Source organism: Silene latifolia, chromosome 10 (genome assembly GCF_048544455.1).
Source record: "Silene latifolia isolate original U9 population chromosome 10, ASM4854445v1, whole genome shotgun sequence".
NCBI classification, from domain to species: domain Eukaryota; kingdom Viridiplantae; phylum Streptophyta; class Magnoliopsida; order Caryophyllales; family Caryophyllaceae; genus Silene; species Silene latifolia.
This window is the reverse complement of record NC_133535.1, coordinates 6828062-6844824: the sequence shown is the minus strand read 5'-3', so window position 1 is coordinate 6844824 and position 16763 is coordinate 6828062. Positions and strand designations below refer to the sequence as shown.

The 16763-nt window shown below is 36.3% G+C and overlaps 3 protein-coding genes across 4 annotated transcripts; 1 reads left to right on the top strand and 2 right to left on the bottom strand.

Moving 5' to 3' along the window:
* LOC141606977 (receptor-like protein EIX2) lies at window positions 1-2970 on the bottom strand. The gene has a single exon (XM_074426356.1). The coding sequence runs from the start codon at window positions 2968-2970 to the stop codon at window positions 1-3; it is 2970 nt and encodes a 989-aa protein (XP_074282457.1).
* Window positions 2971-7521: 4551 nt separating this feature from the next.
* Window positions 7522-12196, top strand: LOC141604893 (putative membrane protein At4g09580). Its single transcript, XM_074423448.1, has 4 exons — window positions 7522-8163; window positions 9954-10224; window positions 10307-10477; window positions 11748-12196. The coding sequence occupies exons 1-4, from the start codon at window positions 7907-7909 to the stop codon at window positions 11877-11879; spliced, it is 831 nt and encodes a 276-aa protein (XP_074279549.1). The 5' UTR covers window positions 7522-7906; the 3' UTR covers window positions 11880-12196.
* A 664-nt stretch (window positions 12197-12860) lies between these two features.
* On the bottom strand, window positions 12861-16690 carry LOC141604892 (calcium-dependent protein kinase 4-like). Of its 2 annotated transcripts, none has more exons than XM_074423446.1 (7): window positions 15837-16690; window positions 14800-14943; window positions 14504-14656; window positions 14278-14393; window positions 13989-14156; window positions 13599-13823; window positions 12861-13283 (listed from the first exon to the last, which is right to left on the bottom strand). In XM_074423446.1, the coding sequence occupies exons 1-7, from the start codon at window positions 16411-16413 to the stop codon at window positions 13155-13157; spliced, it is 1512 nt and encodes a 503-aa protein (XP_074279547.1). In that variant the 5' UTR covers window positions 16414-16690; the 3' UTR covers window positions 12861-13154. The 2 variants fall into 2 exon arrangements, with proteins under 2 accessions (XP_074279547.1, XP_074279548.1); XM_074423447.1 differs by having other exon boundaries at window positions 15960-16509.
* Between the last annotated feature and the right edge of the window lie 73 nt (window positions 16691-16763).

Genomic DNA, 16763 nt, shown 5'->3' with positions numbered 1-16763 from the left:
CTATATCCAGCTTTCTATGATGTCAGATAAACAGCAGCCAGATTTGAGTCGTCCTTGAACTGTTCTTGAATGTTCTTGCCGGAGTATTTTCAGGGAAGCAAAGAAGACGCAACAAAATCCTACCACCGAACCAATAACCATGCTTATATAAAACTGCCGCATCCAGATCTCACTGTCATCATCTTTCTCAGTACCTCCAACACCAGGCGACATTAATGTAGGTTTCTCATCTTCAGGACAAGCTGATAACGGGGAACCACAAAGTCCGGGATTCCCAACAAAAGACAGTGCTTCAAAGCTCTGCAACTGAGTTCCTGGAGGAATTCGTCCGGCCAAGTCATTGTATGACAAGTCCAAGGTACCAAGTTGAGATAAACTCGACAAACCCGAGGGAATTTCTCCATCAAGTCGATTTCTAGACAAATCCAGAGCATCCAATGATGTAATCTGTCCAATGTCATTGGGAATTCTTCCAATTAAGTGGTTTCTTGACAGATTCAAGGAAATTAAGTTGACTAATCTGGTCAATCCCTCAGGAATTTCACCGGTAAGCTTGTTATGAGAAAGATCGATGAAATTTATCAGTATGCTCTTGCTGTTAATCTCTCTTTCTATTCCTTTAAGTTCAAGTAACAGAATGTCAGCATACTGTGCAGATCCCCAAAAGCTGTATCCAAGACATATTGGTTGTACAAAATAAGGATTGAAAGACCATCCTTTTGACATGGCAGTGAAATTGTCGAAACATCTTGGAATCGTTCCTGATAAACTGTTAACTGAAAGATCCAAGACATGAAGTGTTGAAATTCCACATAAACTCGAAGGTATTTTCCCACTTACCTGGTTTTTCCTCATAGAAAGGACAAGAAGATTTTTCAGTTTTTTTCCGATCCAAACTGGTATACTCCCGGAAAAATTGTTGTCATCGAGGTCAAGCACTTGTAGGGAAGAACAGTTTTTCAGTGAGTAAGGTAATCTGCCATACAAATTGTTTTTCCTTAAATGAAGTGCCCTTAAGAAGGGCAAAGACCCTATAGATTTAGGAACCTCTCCTGAAAAACTGTTGTTTGCCAAGTTCAGGATGCTTAGTGACCCCCATTGCTCCCAACAATCAGGAATTGTTCCTGACAGTAAGTTGCTAGACAGATCGAGAGACATTAGGTTACCTCGAGGAGCTGTACATAGAGAAGAGATGGACCCGGAGAACATATTATTCGAGAGGGATAATGTGGTCGAGTTCATAAGGGTCGGAGGAATAGAACCATTCAAAAGGTTGTGGCTTAAATCAATGATGGTCATCCGAAACTGAGTTGAGTTCAAGAGCAAATCTTTTGGCAAAGACCCATGTATCTTATTATTCGACATGTTTAAGTACTCTATATTCGACCCACTAAAATGTTTCCAAAACCCGTCTGGAATTTCATCAGAAATCGCGCAGTTAGATAAATCTAGAGTAGATAGCCTATTTAGTGTCATAACCCATCTCGGAAATTCCTGCCCTACATTGCAGGAACCAAGCATCAAGAGCTTAGCCTGTTGAAAAGGCGGGATCCAGTCTCGACTAAAGTTTAAGGTTATGAAATTGTCAGACGTGTCGAAAACACTCAGGTGAACAAAGCTGTTCAGGTGAATTTCAGATATGGTACCATAAAGCTTGTTAGATGAAACATCTAAGTCTCTGAGATTATAAAGCTGAGAAATGCTGTCGAAAAAACTGACATTAAACTCGGTATCACCCAACCCGTTAGAAGATAAGTCTAACAACTGCAAGTTCTGTAATTTGCTGAACGATTTTGGGATAGCGCCTTTAAACTGATTATATGAAAGGTTAAGTTTTGTAAGAGAACTGATATCACCCAAAAATGCAGGGATATTACCTGAAAACCGATTTGAGGACATGTCGAAAGTCTGAAGAGATGTTTTGTTACCATCTGCTCGAAATTCCGGGAATTGGCCTGAAAAGTTATTTCTTGCAATGCTAAGATGAGCAAGGGAAGGAAGTCTTTGAAGGAGATCACGAGGTAAATCGCCTTCAAAAGCATTATCCGAAAGATCAAGGAATTCGAGTGAAGTGACATTCCAAAGAATGTCAGGAAGTTTTCCACTGAACAAATTTCCTCTGAGATCAAGATGGTTAAGGTTAGTCGAGATATTGGAAAACCAATCGAAAATATCTGAATTGAGACGATTAGTACCAAGACGAAGAAACGAGAGCTCAGTAAGATACCTAACATCAGAAAAACTCGAAAATGGGATTGGTTCTGGCATGGGAAGGTGACAATTATACATTTGCAAATGCTTCAAGAAATGAAGGTTTGCAATTGAACTAAGCCAATTTGAAGCATTAGAAAGCCTAACATGGCTCAAATCGAGATATTGTAACGACGAAAGTTTAGAAACCCATGAAAGATTGTTAGAAGTAAGACCATTAAAATCACCTAAAGAAGAAGTAGGATTATAAATGTAATTATCATACCATTTAATGTTAGAACTATAACCAAGATCAAGAACTTGTAATGAATTAAGATTACCAAGTTCGGCCGGTATGAGCTTAGTTGAAGGGTAATGAACTTGTGAGAGATTAAGGTATGTTAACTTACTCAATGATCCTATAAAAGAAGGGATGTTGTCTAAGGCACTTCCTCTAAGATCCAAGTGGGTTAAGTCCTTTAACTCGAGTAGTGAATTGACGATTTTACCCTTTAAACCCGCGTATCCAAGGGAAAGTGATATAACATGTCCTGTTTTATTGTTGCATTTAACACCTTGCCATTGACAGCAATCTTCACCTTTCCATGACGAGACGACATGACTTAATTTGACATCAAAGCCTCGCTTGAAGTCGAGTAGAGCTTGTCTTTCTCGATCTATGCATGTAACGTTAGAGCTCGCGGTGTTACTTAAGCATGAAAGGTTAAGTAGCATGATGATCAATAGTACTCCTTTATTGATTTTCATGGAAGAAAGCATGGTTTGTGGCTTATCAAGTTCTAAAGATTAGTTTTGAAGTTGAAAACTCTCAAATTATGTTGTACTACTATTTATAAATTTTAAATATGGTTTAAAATTCTTCTTCAAACGACACTGATTGACTTTGATGTAGACTTTTTAGTAGTATATAAGTTGCATATTTGTGGATGATAATGGTCCCTCCAACTTTACTAAAAAATCATATCATGGTGAACTATGGAAAAAAAGGATGTCGCGCTATGCACATTAGCGGAGTCGGGATTTACGGTTAGAGGGGCGAGAAATTTCAGCGGAGGCGAACAAGTAATGACATGACGTATTAAAATTTTCGAAATTTCCCTGATCAGCGGGGACGAACAAGTAATGACATGATGTACTAAAAAAAGGGAAAATTCTACGGTATAACCCTAAGTTTTGATGTACTTTTTAGTAATACGTTGGCATATTTTTGGATAATAATGGTCCCTCCAACTTTACTAAAAAATCATACTCGTATAATGGTGAACTATGAAAAATCATATAAAAACGTTCTTTGTCTTAGTGATCAGATTTATATAACATTCTCCGATGTTTATAACTATAAAAGAATAGTATGAATTATGAAGTATGTTTTCTCGACCTGGTAACTTATTAGAAAAATTGGTTTTAGAGCTACTAATTTGACCGACTAATAATCCACCGAATAATTTGGCTTTATTATACTAATAAGGTGAAAAAAAATGAATAGTACATGCACCTCGATCATAAAATTCAAGTGAATGCATCTACAATTTTGACTAAAAGTGACAAAAGAAGGTATGAATGTTCAGTCATTTCAAAAGATTTCTCAAAAAATGCATGAACTGCATGAATGTAAAAAAGTGTGTTATAATTATAATTAGGTGCTTGTGTTTAACCCTCTTTTCTTCACCAAAACACTAACACATCTACTTACTATTGACTTCGTTAAAGCAACCACTAACTAAAATAAAAAAACCTTATCTAGGTAAGCTAATGTCGTTGCGGCTTAGTAATTATTCACATTGATGTACATGCATTTAGGGCAAATACTAAACAAATTGGAATATCATCTACTTTTAAGGTTCAATTTTACACTTGTCTAAAAAAAAAATGAGTACCCGGTTTTCGGCCGAGTATAGTTTATCGAATACCGGCACACTTCAATATCCTTTGTTTCTTCTCAAAATTTGTGTGACTGCTATAACTGACCCTAGGAATCGTTCATATGAATTACGGACGTATTTGTCCCGGGATCCTGAAATTCTGAAAAACCGTGTATTATACACTTAAATTTGAGCCGTTTGGAGGGTCGTATCGGGTCATGTTTCTTTTTCTCCCATGTTTTCCACCACTGGGACTTTCGTTCAAGACTCATTTTTGTGGGGTCTTATCGGGTCATGTTTCGTATCGGGATTTTAGTTCAAGACTCGTTTATCGTGTACCGGCACCCTCAAATGTCTTTCGTTGTTTCTCAAAATTTGCGTGCCTGCTTTATTTGACCTGAGGAACCGTCCGTATGATTTAAAGAAATTTATGTTTCGGTACCTTGAAATCCCGAAAACCGTGTATTATTTATTATACACTTAAATTTGAGCCGTTTGGAAACCCGTACCGGGTCATGTATCTTTTCCACCCTGTTTTTCTACCACGTGTATAGGGTCGCTTCATTAGTCACCATATTCGATTTTTAACCCTAATTAAGAAGTATTCATCTATTTTTAAGGAGTACTTGATTTCCGTCCCAAACTCGTTTATCGTATACCGACACTCTCAAATGTCCTCTGTTAGCTTCTAAAAATTTGTGTGGCTGTTTTATCTGACCTGAAGAAACGTTTGTATGATTTAGAGACATTTCTGTTCCGGGACCCCGAAATCCCGAAAACCGTGTATTATACACTTAAATTTGAGTCGTTTAAGAACTCGTGCCGGGTCATGTTTCTTTTTCTTCCTGTTATTCAACCACGTGTCTGGGGTCGCTTCATTAGTCACCGTATTCGATTTTTAACCCTAATCAAGTCACTGTATTCGATTTTTAACCCTAATCAATAAGTATTCATCTCTTTTTAAGGAGTACCTAATTTTCGTCCAAGACTCGTTTATCGTGTACTGAGACCCTAATCAAAGTCTTGACAATTGTGAATTTCGCTGAATTTGGAAATTGAATATTCCTCTAAAGTTAAAATTCTTTCTTTGTAAAACCTGTGTTGACGGCCGGCCTCCCAACGAAAGGCAGACTTCTTAATAGTCATATCAATGTCCCACCTAATCGTGTTTTATGCAATCATTCTATTGAAAACAAAGATCATTTCTTTTACAAGTGTCCCTTGAATGGTTCTGTTATCCAAGACATGAATATTATCAGTTTTAGCATTTTTTTGTCAAATTATGATAATATTGCAAGTCAAAATTTTATAACGAAACTCAACTATCTCAGAGATTTAATTCCAAAAGATGATTTCATTAAAATTATTTTTATTTGGCGGAATGCATGGTTTTATAGAAATGATATTATCTTTAATAATGTTCATTTTAATATCAACAAACTTATTCTCTTATGCGGTAATAACATGAAGATTTGGAATGAAACTTGATATAGAGATCTCATCAATCGCGAGAAAGACGGGTCAGTTAGAAACGCTACTAGTAATGAAAAAATATGGTGGGAGAAACCTAAAAACGATTTTCTAAAGCTAAATTTAGACGGATCGAAAATAGATGAAAATAAAGCTGCTTTAGGATACTCTATAAGAGATCATAATGAAAAATTCGTTTTGTTAGGAGCAAAAAAGTGCGGATCCTATAATATTCTTGTTGTGGAAGTTCTCGCTTTAAAATAAGGCATTTTAGCAGCTAAATACTTCGGAATCTCAAAATTAATCGTGGAAGGTGATAATTTATGTGTTATAAACTCAATTTGTAGTACTTGGCTAATTCATTGGGAAATTTTTAGTATTATCAAGGATGTGAAATTAGACATTCATTTCTTTGATGAAGTGATAATTAAACATTGCTTTCGTGAAACCAACAAGGTTGTTGACTTTATGTAACACCCCAAGTTATTGAGAGTAAGGTTGTCTCACATCGGGGAATTGAGGAGGTGGTGATATGTTTATAAGGAATTCCACCACCACTTAGTAACAAGGCCTTGTGCTTTTGGGCTTAAGTGAGGACAAGTAATGGGCCCAAAGGTACATATCCCATCTTATTGGGCTGTGTTACGACCGTGGTGGGTCGGGTTGTTATACTTTATGACTTTTATTGGACATTCATGTCCAACTCTTTCGAGGTTCTTTGAACTTACCTCACTTATTAGAAATGATTAGATAGATTGGCTTACCCTAGAGGATCAATCTAATTTTCTTACCTTATCAAAAAAAAAAAAAAATATTTAAGCTAAGCTGGTAGGATCGACTTAGGCCAACTTTGAATCGCCTTATGGCTAGGCCGGGTTGGGCTGGACTGGATCTAAATTATCTTCCCCCCCCCCCCTCTTTCACGGTGCTAGGTAAGTGAATAGACCTAAAAAACGGGTTTTTTTTAGTCCAGGTACAGATCAGACTAAATCATATCAAGGGGTGTTTGTTTCAGCACATAAAAGATATGGGGTATGAGTTTGGAATGAGTCAAACCCACATTAGGTGTTTGTTTGGTAAAAATATAGGTTTCATACCCATACCTCAAACCCATGAGGTATGAGTTTCTCATACCCAAGGGGAGGTGAGTATCAAATAATAAAACAAAAAATCATGAAAAAAAACTATGTGGTACATTTTTAATGAATTTTTTTAACATTTATTTGATCAAATCTTCATTTTCATGATTTTTCAATATAAAAAATAATTATTTTTAATATTGTATTTTAGATTTTTTAATTTTGATTATGTTCAACCCATTCCATTCAAAATTGAAACAAACATAAGGCATGAAGAATCAAGTTCCAAACCCATACCACCCGGGTATGATTCCTGATTCTAAACCCATACCCACGCGCGAACCAACTTGATTCCTAATCCAATTCTTGTTGATTTATGTTTTCTAGGTCATTTGCTTAACTTTAGTTTCGAATCATTTAGATTTCGATTAGTTACCTTAATCGATTTATACAGTTTTGAACCAATAAGAAACGAGCTGAATTAAAACCAGATCAAGTGAATTCAGGTCATAATTTTATTGAATTGAAAGTTACCGACTTACCGTAAACGAAATTATATTTTTCATTTCAGATGATAATAGTTCAATATATTATCATTATTATAACTAAATAAAGAATCATTTAAAAAAAATAATCAACGTAGATTTTTTTTTTTTGTTTGAGAAAAAAAATTATCTCTTAAGATTTGAGCCAATCGGTTCAGGGTTCAGATATATTCAAGTTTAAGTATGGAGTATTTGTAATGTTTGTTTGTTGCTATTATGATATGTTGAATCAAATTTAATTTCAATTCAAATCAAATCAAATTGAATTTCGAATACTATTCAGACTACTCCTAATCACGTATTTAATCCGTCATCACTTGCAAGATATATTCAATTCTTTCCAATTTCGATTTTGTGTAAAATAAAATGCTTTCCGACAATATTCATGGATTTAGATTCTAAAATTATACCCTTTGATACTAACGTACCAACTCCACCGTTCATTTTCAATTTTAATTAAACTTTCAAAATTAAAACAAAATCGAAATTTCAACATTTTTTCGCTTTTCACCGTCATCAAAAGATCTCAAAATCAACCTCAACAACAATTCAAATCAAATCAAATTAAATTATCCCCAAATTCATCCGCCAACAACAACAAATTAGGGTTTCGGAATCCCCAATACTCTCCTCCCTCCTATCTCCCATTGATTTACGCATCAATCTGCAACAAAATGATCTGGAAAACATAAATTAACAACAAGAATTGGATTAATTGAAGGTACGGTACCGCATACCAATGGCGGCGCCGAGAATAGTAATAGTAGGAGGAGGAAGCGGTGGAGATGAAGAATGCGTGAAAATGGAGGATTCGCCGATGAGTAAAAAGTCGAAAATGGAAAGTAGGTATCCGATTAAAACCGGCGAAGTTGTGGTTGCTACGGCGGTGTTTGCGGTGTTTGTTTTTGGATTGTTTTTCATTTTTTGGAGAATGCCTGCTGCTCAATATGGTCAAATTAAGTTGCCTCGTACTATTTCCGATCTTCGCATTCTCAAGTAGTTTCATCTTTCTTCTCTTTTGCTTTGTTTTGGTTTGTTTCTACTTTCATCGATTATCGGTTTCGTTTCGTTTCGGATTGAGGATTTTGTTTTGAGTTGATCGATTTCTATATTATGTTAGGTAGTTGTTAATTATTTTGCTGTAAGATAGGAGCTAATGTAGAGTTATGGAGTTCGGTTCGGTTCGGTTTCGTTTCGTGTTGAGAATTTGTTTGAGCTGATTGATGAACTATATTAGGTTAAGTAGTCGTTAATTTTGTTGTTGTAAGATAGGAGGCAGATTAGATTAATGGAGTTATCACTCCTGGTTTTGTTTCGGAGCGAAAATTTGTTTGGAGTTGATGGAGGACTATATGCATTAGTAGTTGTTAATTTGTTGCTGTAAGATAGGAGCTAATATAGATTTATGGAGTACTCCGTCTGTCTCCGAGTAAAGTTTGGACTTACCTTCACAGGATGTTTCTTATAATGAGGTTTACACTTTGTTTTGTTCCTTATTATGAGACGGAGAATGTATTTGACAAGGATGTCTTTGGGTAATGTGTGTCAGTGTGTGTTTACAAAGGATGTTGTGTGGAGCGGTTAAAAGTTTGAGGTATTGGGTGACTCATTGGGTCACTTCCATTGTTTGAGATGATGGATGATTATATTAGCATAAGTAGTCGTTAATTTTGTTATTGTAAGATAGGAGGCAGTTTAGATTTATGGAGTATTTGAGAAGGATGACTTTGGTTGTAGTGGTGACTCTTCTTATTGCCATATGACGGTAATTAGAGTTTGTGTGTTTACCTAGAAAATGTTACTTTGTCCGTCTCTAAATAAGGTTAACACCCCTCCATTGAAGAAGGATAAAGGAGCGTAAGAATGTGGTGAGGTAATTGAGGAAAATGCAAGTTGGGAAATATGTAGATACCCAAACGGCCAAACCACAAGAAACACAAATTACAGAAAGACAAAGAATAAAATAAATTGCAAACCTTATTATGAGATGGCCTGAAAAGAAAAGTGTGAAACTTGTTGTAATACAGATGTTGTATTTTCTAGTGGTTAAAAGTGAGGTATTGGACGACTGATTGGTTCTCATCCACTCTACTGGTTAATTATCCCCTAATGAAGGTAACAGTTACCCACCATTAGCTCCATAAATCTAAATTAGCTCCTACTTCCTCCATTCAACTCCACTCTACCACTTTGCTTTTTCACGTTTGTCAACGCGTGTTTTACGTGTTAAATATCGTTAGCTACGGATTTGCAAAAATTATAAAAGTGGATATTTTTAATGTACTCGTAAAGGCGAATCAAACAAGATCCCACATGAATATATTTTCACTTATGTATTGAGAGAAAATCGAAATTGAATGTTCACTTGTTAATAGTGTAGAAACTGGAAAGTGGTAGAGTGGAGTTGAATGGAGGACGTATTTTACAGCAATAAAATTAACAACTTTTATTCAAATATAGGGCGAATGCATTACTCTAGAGCCGGTGTTAATTAATGTCCCTTTATGGACCGATGATCACCTTAACCACCACCATTAGTGACTCTTTACTCCAGGGGGAGGGGGAGGTGGGTAATTGTTACCTTCATTATGGGGTAATTATTACTCTCTCTTCATCGTTTTCCTCAATCCAACACCATCGCTGATTTTTGTTTCCCTCCGTTATTTCATAATGTTGACTCCCAGTCCATGCAAACACTTAGTAGTAATCAAACGTCCAGTTTTTTAGTTTTATGCTGATGCTGCATTGGATCTTTGATTATTAGCTTTTGTGTTTAATTGGTGCAGAGAAAATCTTGCAATGTATGCAAGTGACCACCCAACACAGTTCATTGTTGGTTACTGTTCGACATATATATTCATGCAGACTTTCATGATTCCTGGTACCATTTTTATGTCCTTATTGGCTGGGGCTCTCTTCGGTGTGTTTAAAGGTCTTCTGTTGGTTGTGTTCAATGCGACTGCTGGAGCATCGTCCTGCTATTTTCTATCTAAGTTGATTGGCAGGCCCATTGTCAACTGGCTGTGGCCTGAAAAGCTGAGATTTTTTCAGGGAGAGGTATAACATTTGATGATTTCTCAATTGTTCTAGGCGGGTTGTTATTTCGCTGTTAATGTGACGTCTCTAATCTTCTCCACAGATTGCGAAGCGTAGGGAGAAGCTGTTGAATTATATGCTTTTCTTGAGGGTCACTCCAACTTTACCCAATCTTTTCATCAATTTGGCATCTCCGATAGTGGATATACCATTTCATGTCTTTTTTCTAGCAACAGTTGTCGGTCTTGTTCCAGCTTCATTTATTACCGTAAGGGTAAGTGCTCTCATTTCACTCACAAAATTGTGGTTTTCTAGTGTGGTATATTAGAGTCCGACAAGTGTTTTTGGGTCATTCACTTGCCTCAAAGTATTTGAGAGTAGTAGTTTGCATTATATTGGAAACCATTGTCAAAGAATATTTTCTGTTTGAGTCTGAAACTGGTGAAGGACTAGTCTTTGTTACTGAACTTAGCATAGGGTTTGTCTAAATACATAGAAAACTTGTCTCTTGGCTTCGTGATAAAACATACGACGCTCAAAACTAGTCCTTTCTGGGTCTTGTGTGTTGTTATGTATGATTTTGATTTGGCTGCACACATTTTTTAATTAGTGGTAACCAAGAATGGTTTCATTAGTTTGTTTTGGTGTTTATCTTCGACGATGAAGAATTGTTATATCTGAAAGTATCTTAAAGCCTCAATATATTCACATCTTAAGCTAACTTGGTCGTCTTAAAACATTCATTTCAATGTAGTGGTTTGGACATAGAGTTATCATTTTAACTAGAATAGTAGATTGTAACAGTATTTGATCTGTAGATTTGTGATTGGTTAGAGGATCTACCAAGTTATTATCCCGCATTCCTACTGCTTTGTGATTAAACTCTCTGATATGGAATATTGATGAAAGTCGAGTGTTGGGAGCTAGGCTGTGAGCATTGTGACTAATAAATTTGGAGTTTGATATAGTATTCTTTCATAGGGTGTGTTTGGATTGAGGTTCTTATTACGGGGATAATAAAGGTCAAAACAAAGCAAAGGAGGGAAATGATGATCAAATCTCGACCCCCCTTGTGCGAGTCTGCTGACTGGAGGAGAATAGGTGTGGTAGGGAACTATTACTTCAATTAAGAGGTAGTGCATTATCCCAGGGGGAATGTAAGCGATTATTACTTCCCTTTTAATGGGATACTAGTACCCTCCCTTATAATCACCTGGAACTCGGGAAAGCCCTTGGATGAATAACCCCAAAAAGGACCAAATAATTAATGTTTTGTATTACGAATCAAAAAGCAATTGACAGCAAGTATCCAAGGTTGGGGGAAGGGAATAACATATTATATAGGAGTTAGGACGTAAGTAATACGGAGTACTATTTAATATTTATGCAGCTGTCAAAATTTTAAGTAATAGTTTGTGATTTAAATTTTGTAAATTATTCGGTTTAGGTTTATACACCTTTTAGAAAAATTAGGATACGTTCATCACCTTGTTATTCTCACTTTCTATTCTCATGATCCCATCTTATAACCCTTGTAAAAACAGGCTGGACTCGCACTTGGAGAACTAAAATCAGTGAAAGATCTATATGATTTCAAAACACTGGCGGTACTTTTCCTGATTGGCGCTGTCATCATAATTCCTACTGTCCTCAAGAGGAAGCGAACCTACGAATGAAGTTTTGAAAACCCACACGGTTAGGCAATTTTCCGTTTCTCCTGATCTACGTTCAAGGATGGTTGTCATTTGAACACCATATCCGGATTCTAGTGCCTTGCAAAACCAATGTATGTATACTACTCCCCTATTGCATACTCACTACCCTGTACAAGAGGAAGGTGAATGGGAGATATTTTCTCCGTGGATGGAGATATAGTCGTATAGAGTATTCACAATTGTACGAATTATCGATAGTTGTTCCTCTCCTTGTATTAGATTTGTGCCCTGATTTTTTCAGTATAAAGTGATGAAAATTTAGATGTCTGAAATCAAAAGAGAACCGCGTGTTGATGAATTTCTGTCAAGATTTTCCGAAACCTGTAAAAATGTATGCCTGCCTGCCACTGCTATTGATGGTATTTACATCTTTTTTTTTCGAGGAAAAGGTATTAACTTGTATTGGGTTGGCTCTACTCGGATTGTTGGTAATTTTGAAACTGCGACTTACAAAACTAGGAAATTTGCCCCGACTGACAAAACTGATGAACAAAACCGACTTGTTACGTTTGGAGGGCAAATTGATAATTGACTATATCGAATTTATCCCGTGCCAAAATCTGAGGTGACGCCTCATTCGATCCGAGTGAGGAACGTCAAAGAATTTGCTATAAAGATAAACATTAAATTATCTGCACGAACTTGAAACGAGCAATAAAATGACGGGTGATAATTTAACCCAGCTTAACCTAACTCAACAGTACTTGACTCGATTATGTCCTGAAGTGAACTCGTTTCATTCTAAAGGACGATGTTGAGTCGTTGACATGACAAAGTCCAACCCTAGTATGACGGATATGAGACTAACACAATCAGTAGCTCAAATCGGAGGTCACACTGATCATATATCTACTAACGCGTAAGTTGCAACGCATTCAATTGCGTTACAACTTACGCATATTGTGCCATTGTGATGCATTGATTCACAAAAATAATGCCTAGTTTTTCAAATTGGAAGCAGATTCCAAATTTCACTATAATCATTCAAAAATTAATTGAAGTTTTTCTTTGGACTGAAAATCTCAAAAATTCAATACATTAGCTCAACACAAGTAAAGGTTACACAGATCAACAACCTCCGGCCAATTACCGACCTTTCGAACCTGTAAACCATGGTGTTAAATATCAACTCCAATCCCGATATGTTGTTGCAGCGTATCACAGTCGTCATGTCATCAATAACACAATACCGTCTCAAAATGCAGTCGTGGTAACGTACAAAAGCAGTTGCAGCTTTTAAGTAACTTTAACTCCCAATTCTTCAGCCAACTTAAAATTCAAGTTTCCTCTTACTGTTCTTGTACCTTCTTCTGTATCAGCTTTCTTCATCATTGCAGAAAACTCTTGAAAGTCGATACGGCCGTCCTATTCATATTCAAATACATAGCATTCATCAGAATTCAGAACTGATATGCATTGATTTTTTTATTTCGGATTTCCAGGAGACTAGACCCTGTTCTTTTAGACTGAAACTGATTTGATCTGAACTGAACTTATAGAATCGGAAGTGAACTTAAATTAAGTGACGTATAGGATCTGAACTGAACTTATAGGATCTGAATTCTGAACTGAACTGAATTGAACTTATAGGATCTAAAGTGAACTTAAATTAAATGACTTTAAGTCCAAAAGAACAGGGCCAACTTTTGACAAGGAGGATGAGAGGGAAATAATACTTACATTATCAAGGTCAATTTCCTTAATTGTATCATCCAAATGACCCTCGCCTAGACCGAATTCTTTGCATGCCTGTTGAAGCTCATCTATGGTTATATAACCGCTACCATCTTTGTCAAAATATTTGAAGGCGGCTATCAAGTTCTCCTCCCTTTCCATCTTATTCATGTGAAGGGTAGCAGCAAGGAATTCCCCGTAATCAATAGTTCCACTGTTGTCGATATCAGCCTACAAGAAGCAACATTCATTTAACACACCTCAGTGCATGGAAGCTGACATTTGCAGGCTACAGTCTCAGTTGAGTCGTAAAAATAAAAATAAAATAAAGTTTTGTTGACGTTAACAGTCGTGTTGAGTCTGAGGGACAAAAATAGTCCAGAAGTATCGACTTACTGCCTGCAGAAGAGATCTGATGTCAGACTCGGTCATTTCTGACCCGACACTCTTTAGGCCGACTTTGAGTTCATCAAAAGTTATGGTTCCACTGTTGTCTGTGTCAATCATTTTGAACAGTTCTTTTAAACCGCCAATTTCTTCCTCTGAAAGACTTTCTGCTATAACCTGTGCAGCGAAATATTCGATCAGTTTAGCGGACACAGGCGGAAAATGCCACCATTATTGGTTTCCATGATAGCATACTAATATGGAAAAAAAAAAACAAAAAAAAGTGGTAGGAACTTACGCGTAAAGCCATCTTTTTAACTTTGTTCATGGCTGAAAACTGTTTCAAACGCGTCATAACAGCTGAGTCCAGAGGCTTATCAGGCGCAACAGTGTCGTCTACAATCCAAGGGTGACCTACAAAAGAAATACTCCGTATTCAAACTTCACGCTCGATGATTTCTGAAAAGAAACACTATTTGTACAATTTTGTAGTATACAGTCAAGAGTTGTGAGTTATGACTCACATAAAACTTCGTAAGCTGTCAACCGCTTCTTTGGGTCTCTATCAAGCATTTTGCGGATTAAATCCTTGGCGCTATCTGAAATACTAGGCCATGGGTCTGACCCAAAGTCTAACTTGCCATGCAAAATCTGTCTGAAGATTCCTGCTTCAGTTTCTGCAGAGAGAGTAAATTGAACAAGCATTACAAAGTTTAACAGACGGGATGAAATCGCATCTTATATAAGCCGTTTTTGGTGATTGTTCTAAAACACGGAGTATAATGCTAATGCAAGTATGAAACAGCGGCTGAAGAACTACCTGCCCAAAATGGAGGAACGCCGCTCAGTAAGATGTAAAGGATAACACCAGCACTCCACACATCTATTTCCTGTCCATAGCGCTTGCGCAATACCTCAGGAGCAACGTAGTAGGGGCTTCCAATTACGTCAGTAAAAGAATCCCCTGCAAACAAAGATCTAAAGACTGAGTTCAACACCCTAACAATAGTTGAGCAGAAATTAATATAAGCTTATGACAGCTCTTAAACTGCTGTTCCAGATCTTTAATTAGAAGAACTACTTGACCAGACAACAACAGCACCTCAAACTTCAAAGACTTCCACCCATTGCGAGGTAAGGAGACTCAGATGTATGCAGCGTTATCCTTTGTGTTTAAAACACATATGAGGCACATGAGCTATTTCCACATGACCTATGATGAAATTGGGTTTGAATTGACAAAAAGCTACTACTTGAGAATAAAAAGAAGCGCGAGCTGTTTGGTGAGCTACTTAATCGGACAAGCAAACCAAAACTCAGGGCATTCTGATGACCATCAGTTTTTAAAGACACCTGGATATCCTAATTTAAGCTCCAAGCAATCAAAGCTATATACATTACATATATACAACCATAAGTACTTAAGTAGTGTCCAATGACACAATACACACCCAAGACCAATGATCAAAGGACTACTACTTCGCAAAGAGGTTGTTTCCTAATAAGCCAAGATGAAAATTGCGTGGAGAACTGCATCAAAGGACTACTACTTCGCAATAGAATCAACACTAAATGCAAAAAGACACAACAATGACTCCCAGACTTATCCTTGTGTTAGCAACACAAAGAGGCTGTTTCTTGACGACCCAAGGTGAAAAATGCGACAAGAATCAACAATAAAATTACAAAAAACTACAACAATGACACCCAACCTTATCCTTGTGTTAGCAACACAAAGACGTTATTTCCTAATGAGCCAAGATGAAAATTGCGTCAAGAACTAGACTACTATTAGCAATAGAATTAACACTAAAAACACAAAAATTGACAACAAAGAAATAGAAAAAGAAAACTAACCAGGCTTAAAAAACACAGAAAGTCCAAAATCAGTAGACTTAAGAACAGCATCTTCATCAGTAGAATCAAACAAAAAATTCTCAGGTTTAAGATCTCTATGCATAACACCAAGAGAATGACAACCTTGAACAACTTCAACAATAGTTTTCATCAATTGAGCAGCTTGTTTTTCACTATAATGCCCTTTTACAACAATCCTATCAAACAATTCACCACCTGCACACAATTCCATAACTAAATGCACAAATACTGTATCTTCAAATGCACCCTTTATTCTTACAACATTAGGGTTTTCAGATAAATGATGCATTATCTGAATTTCTCTATAAACATCCTCACAATCTTCCTTACATAAAAGTTTCCTTTTTGGGATTGATTTACATGCATAAAGACTACCACTTGCTTTTTCTGTACACATATATGTTGTACCAAATTGACCTTGACCTAATTTTCTACCAATTAAGTAATTTTCTCTTAATCTTGGTGTTTGGTATGGTAATACTGATACTGATGATGATGGTTTTCTTCCTGATGTTGTTATTAACTTTTTTACAGAAGTTTTGTTTTCTGATGACATTTTTACTAAAAGTTTTGATTTTTTTTTTTTAACTTTTTTTGTGATTTTGTTATCTGGGTATGTTTAATTTTGTGTGTTTTGAAATGGGTAGTAATCAATTTTTTCTGGGTACTAAGAATTATGATCTGGGTCTGAATTAGATATTTATAATGCAATGTAGGAGTGATTTGTTAATGTTAATTAAGGGAAAAAAAATGGGTATGAACAGAGAATTAGAGGGAAGAAACAGGGAGTAAGAACAGTGTAAATGTCATGTTGAAAGGTTGGAGACAACTACTCAATTTTTAAACACAAATTTTCATTTAAGACGTAATTATCTGTCTTAAGACAGTTTAAATAATTACCACTTT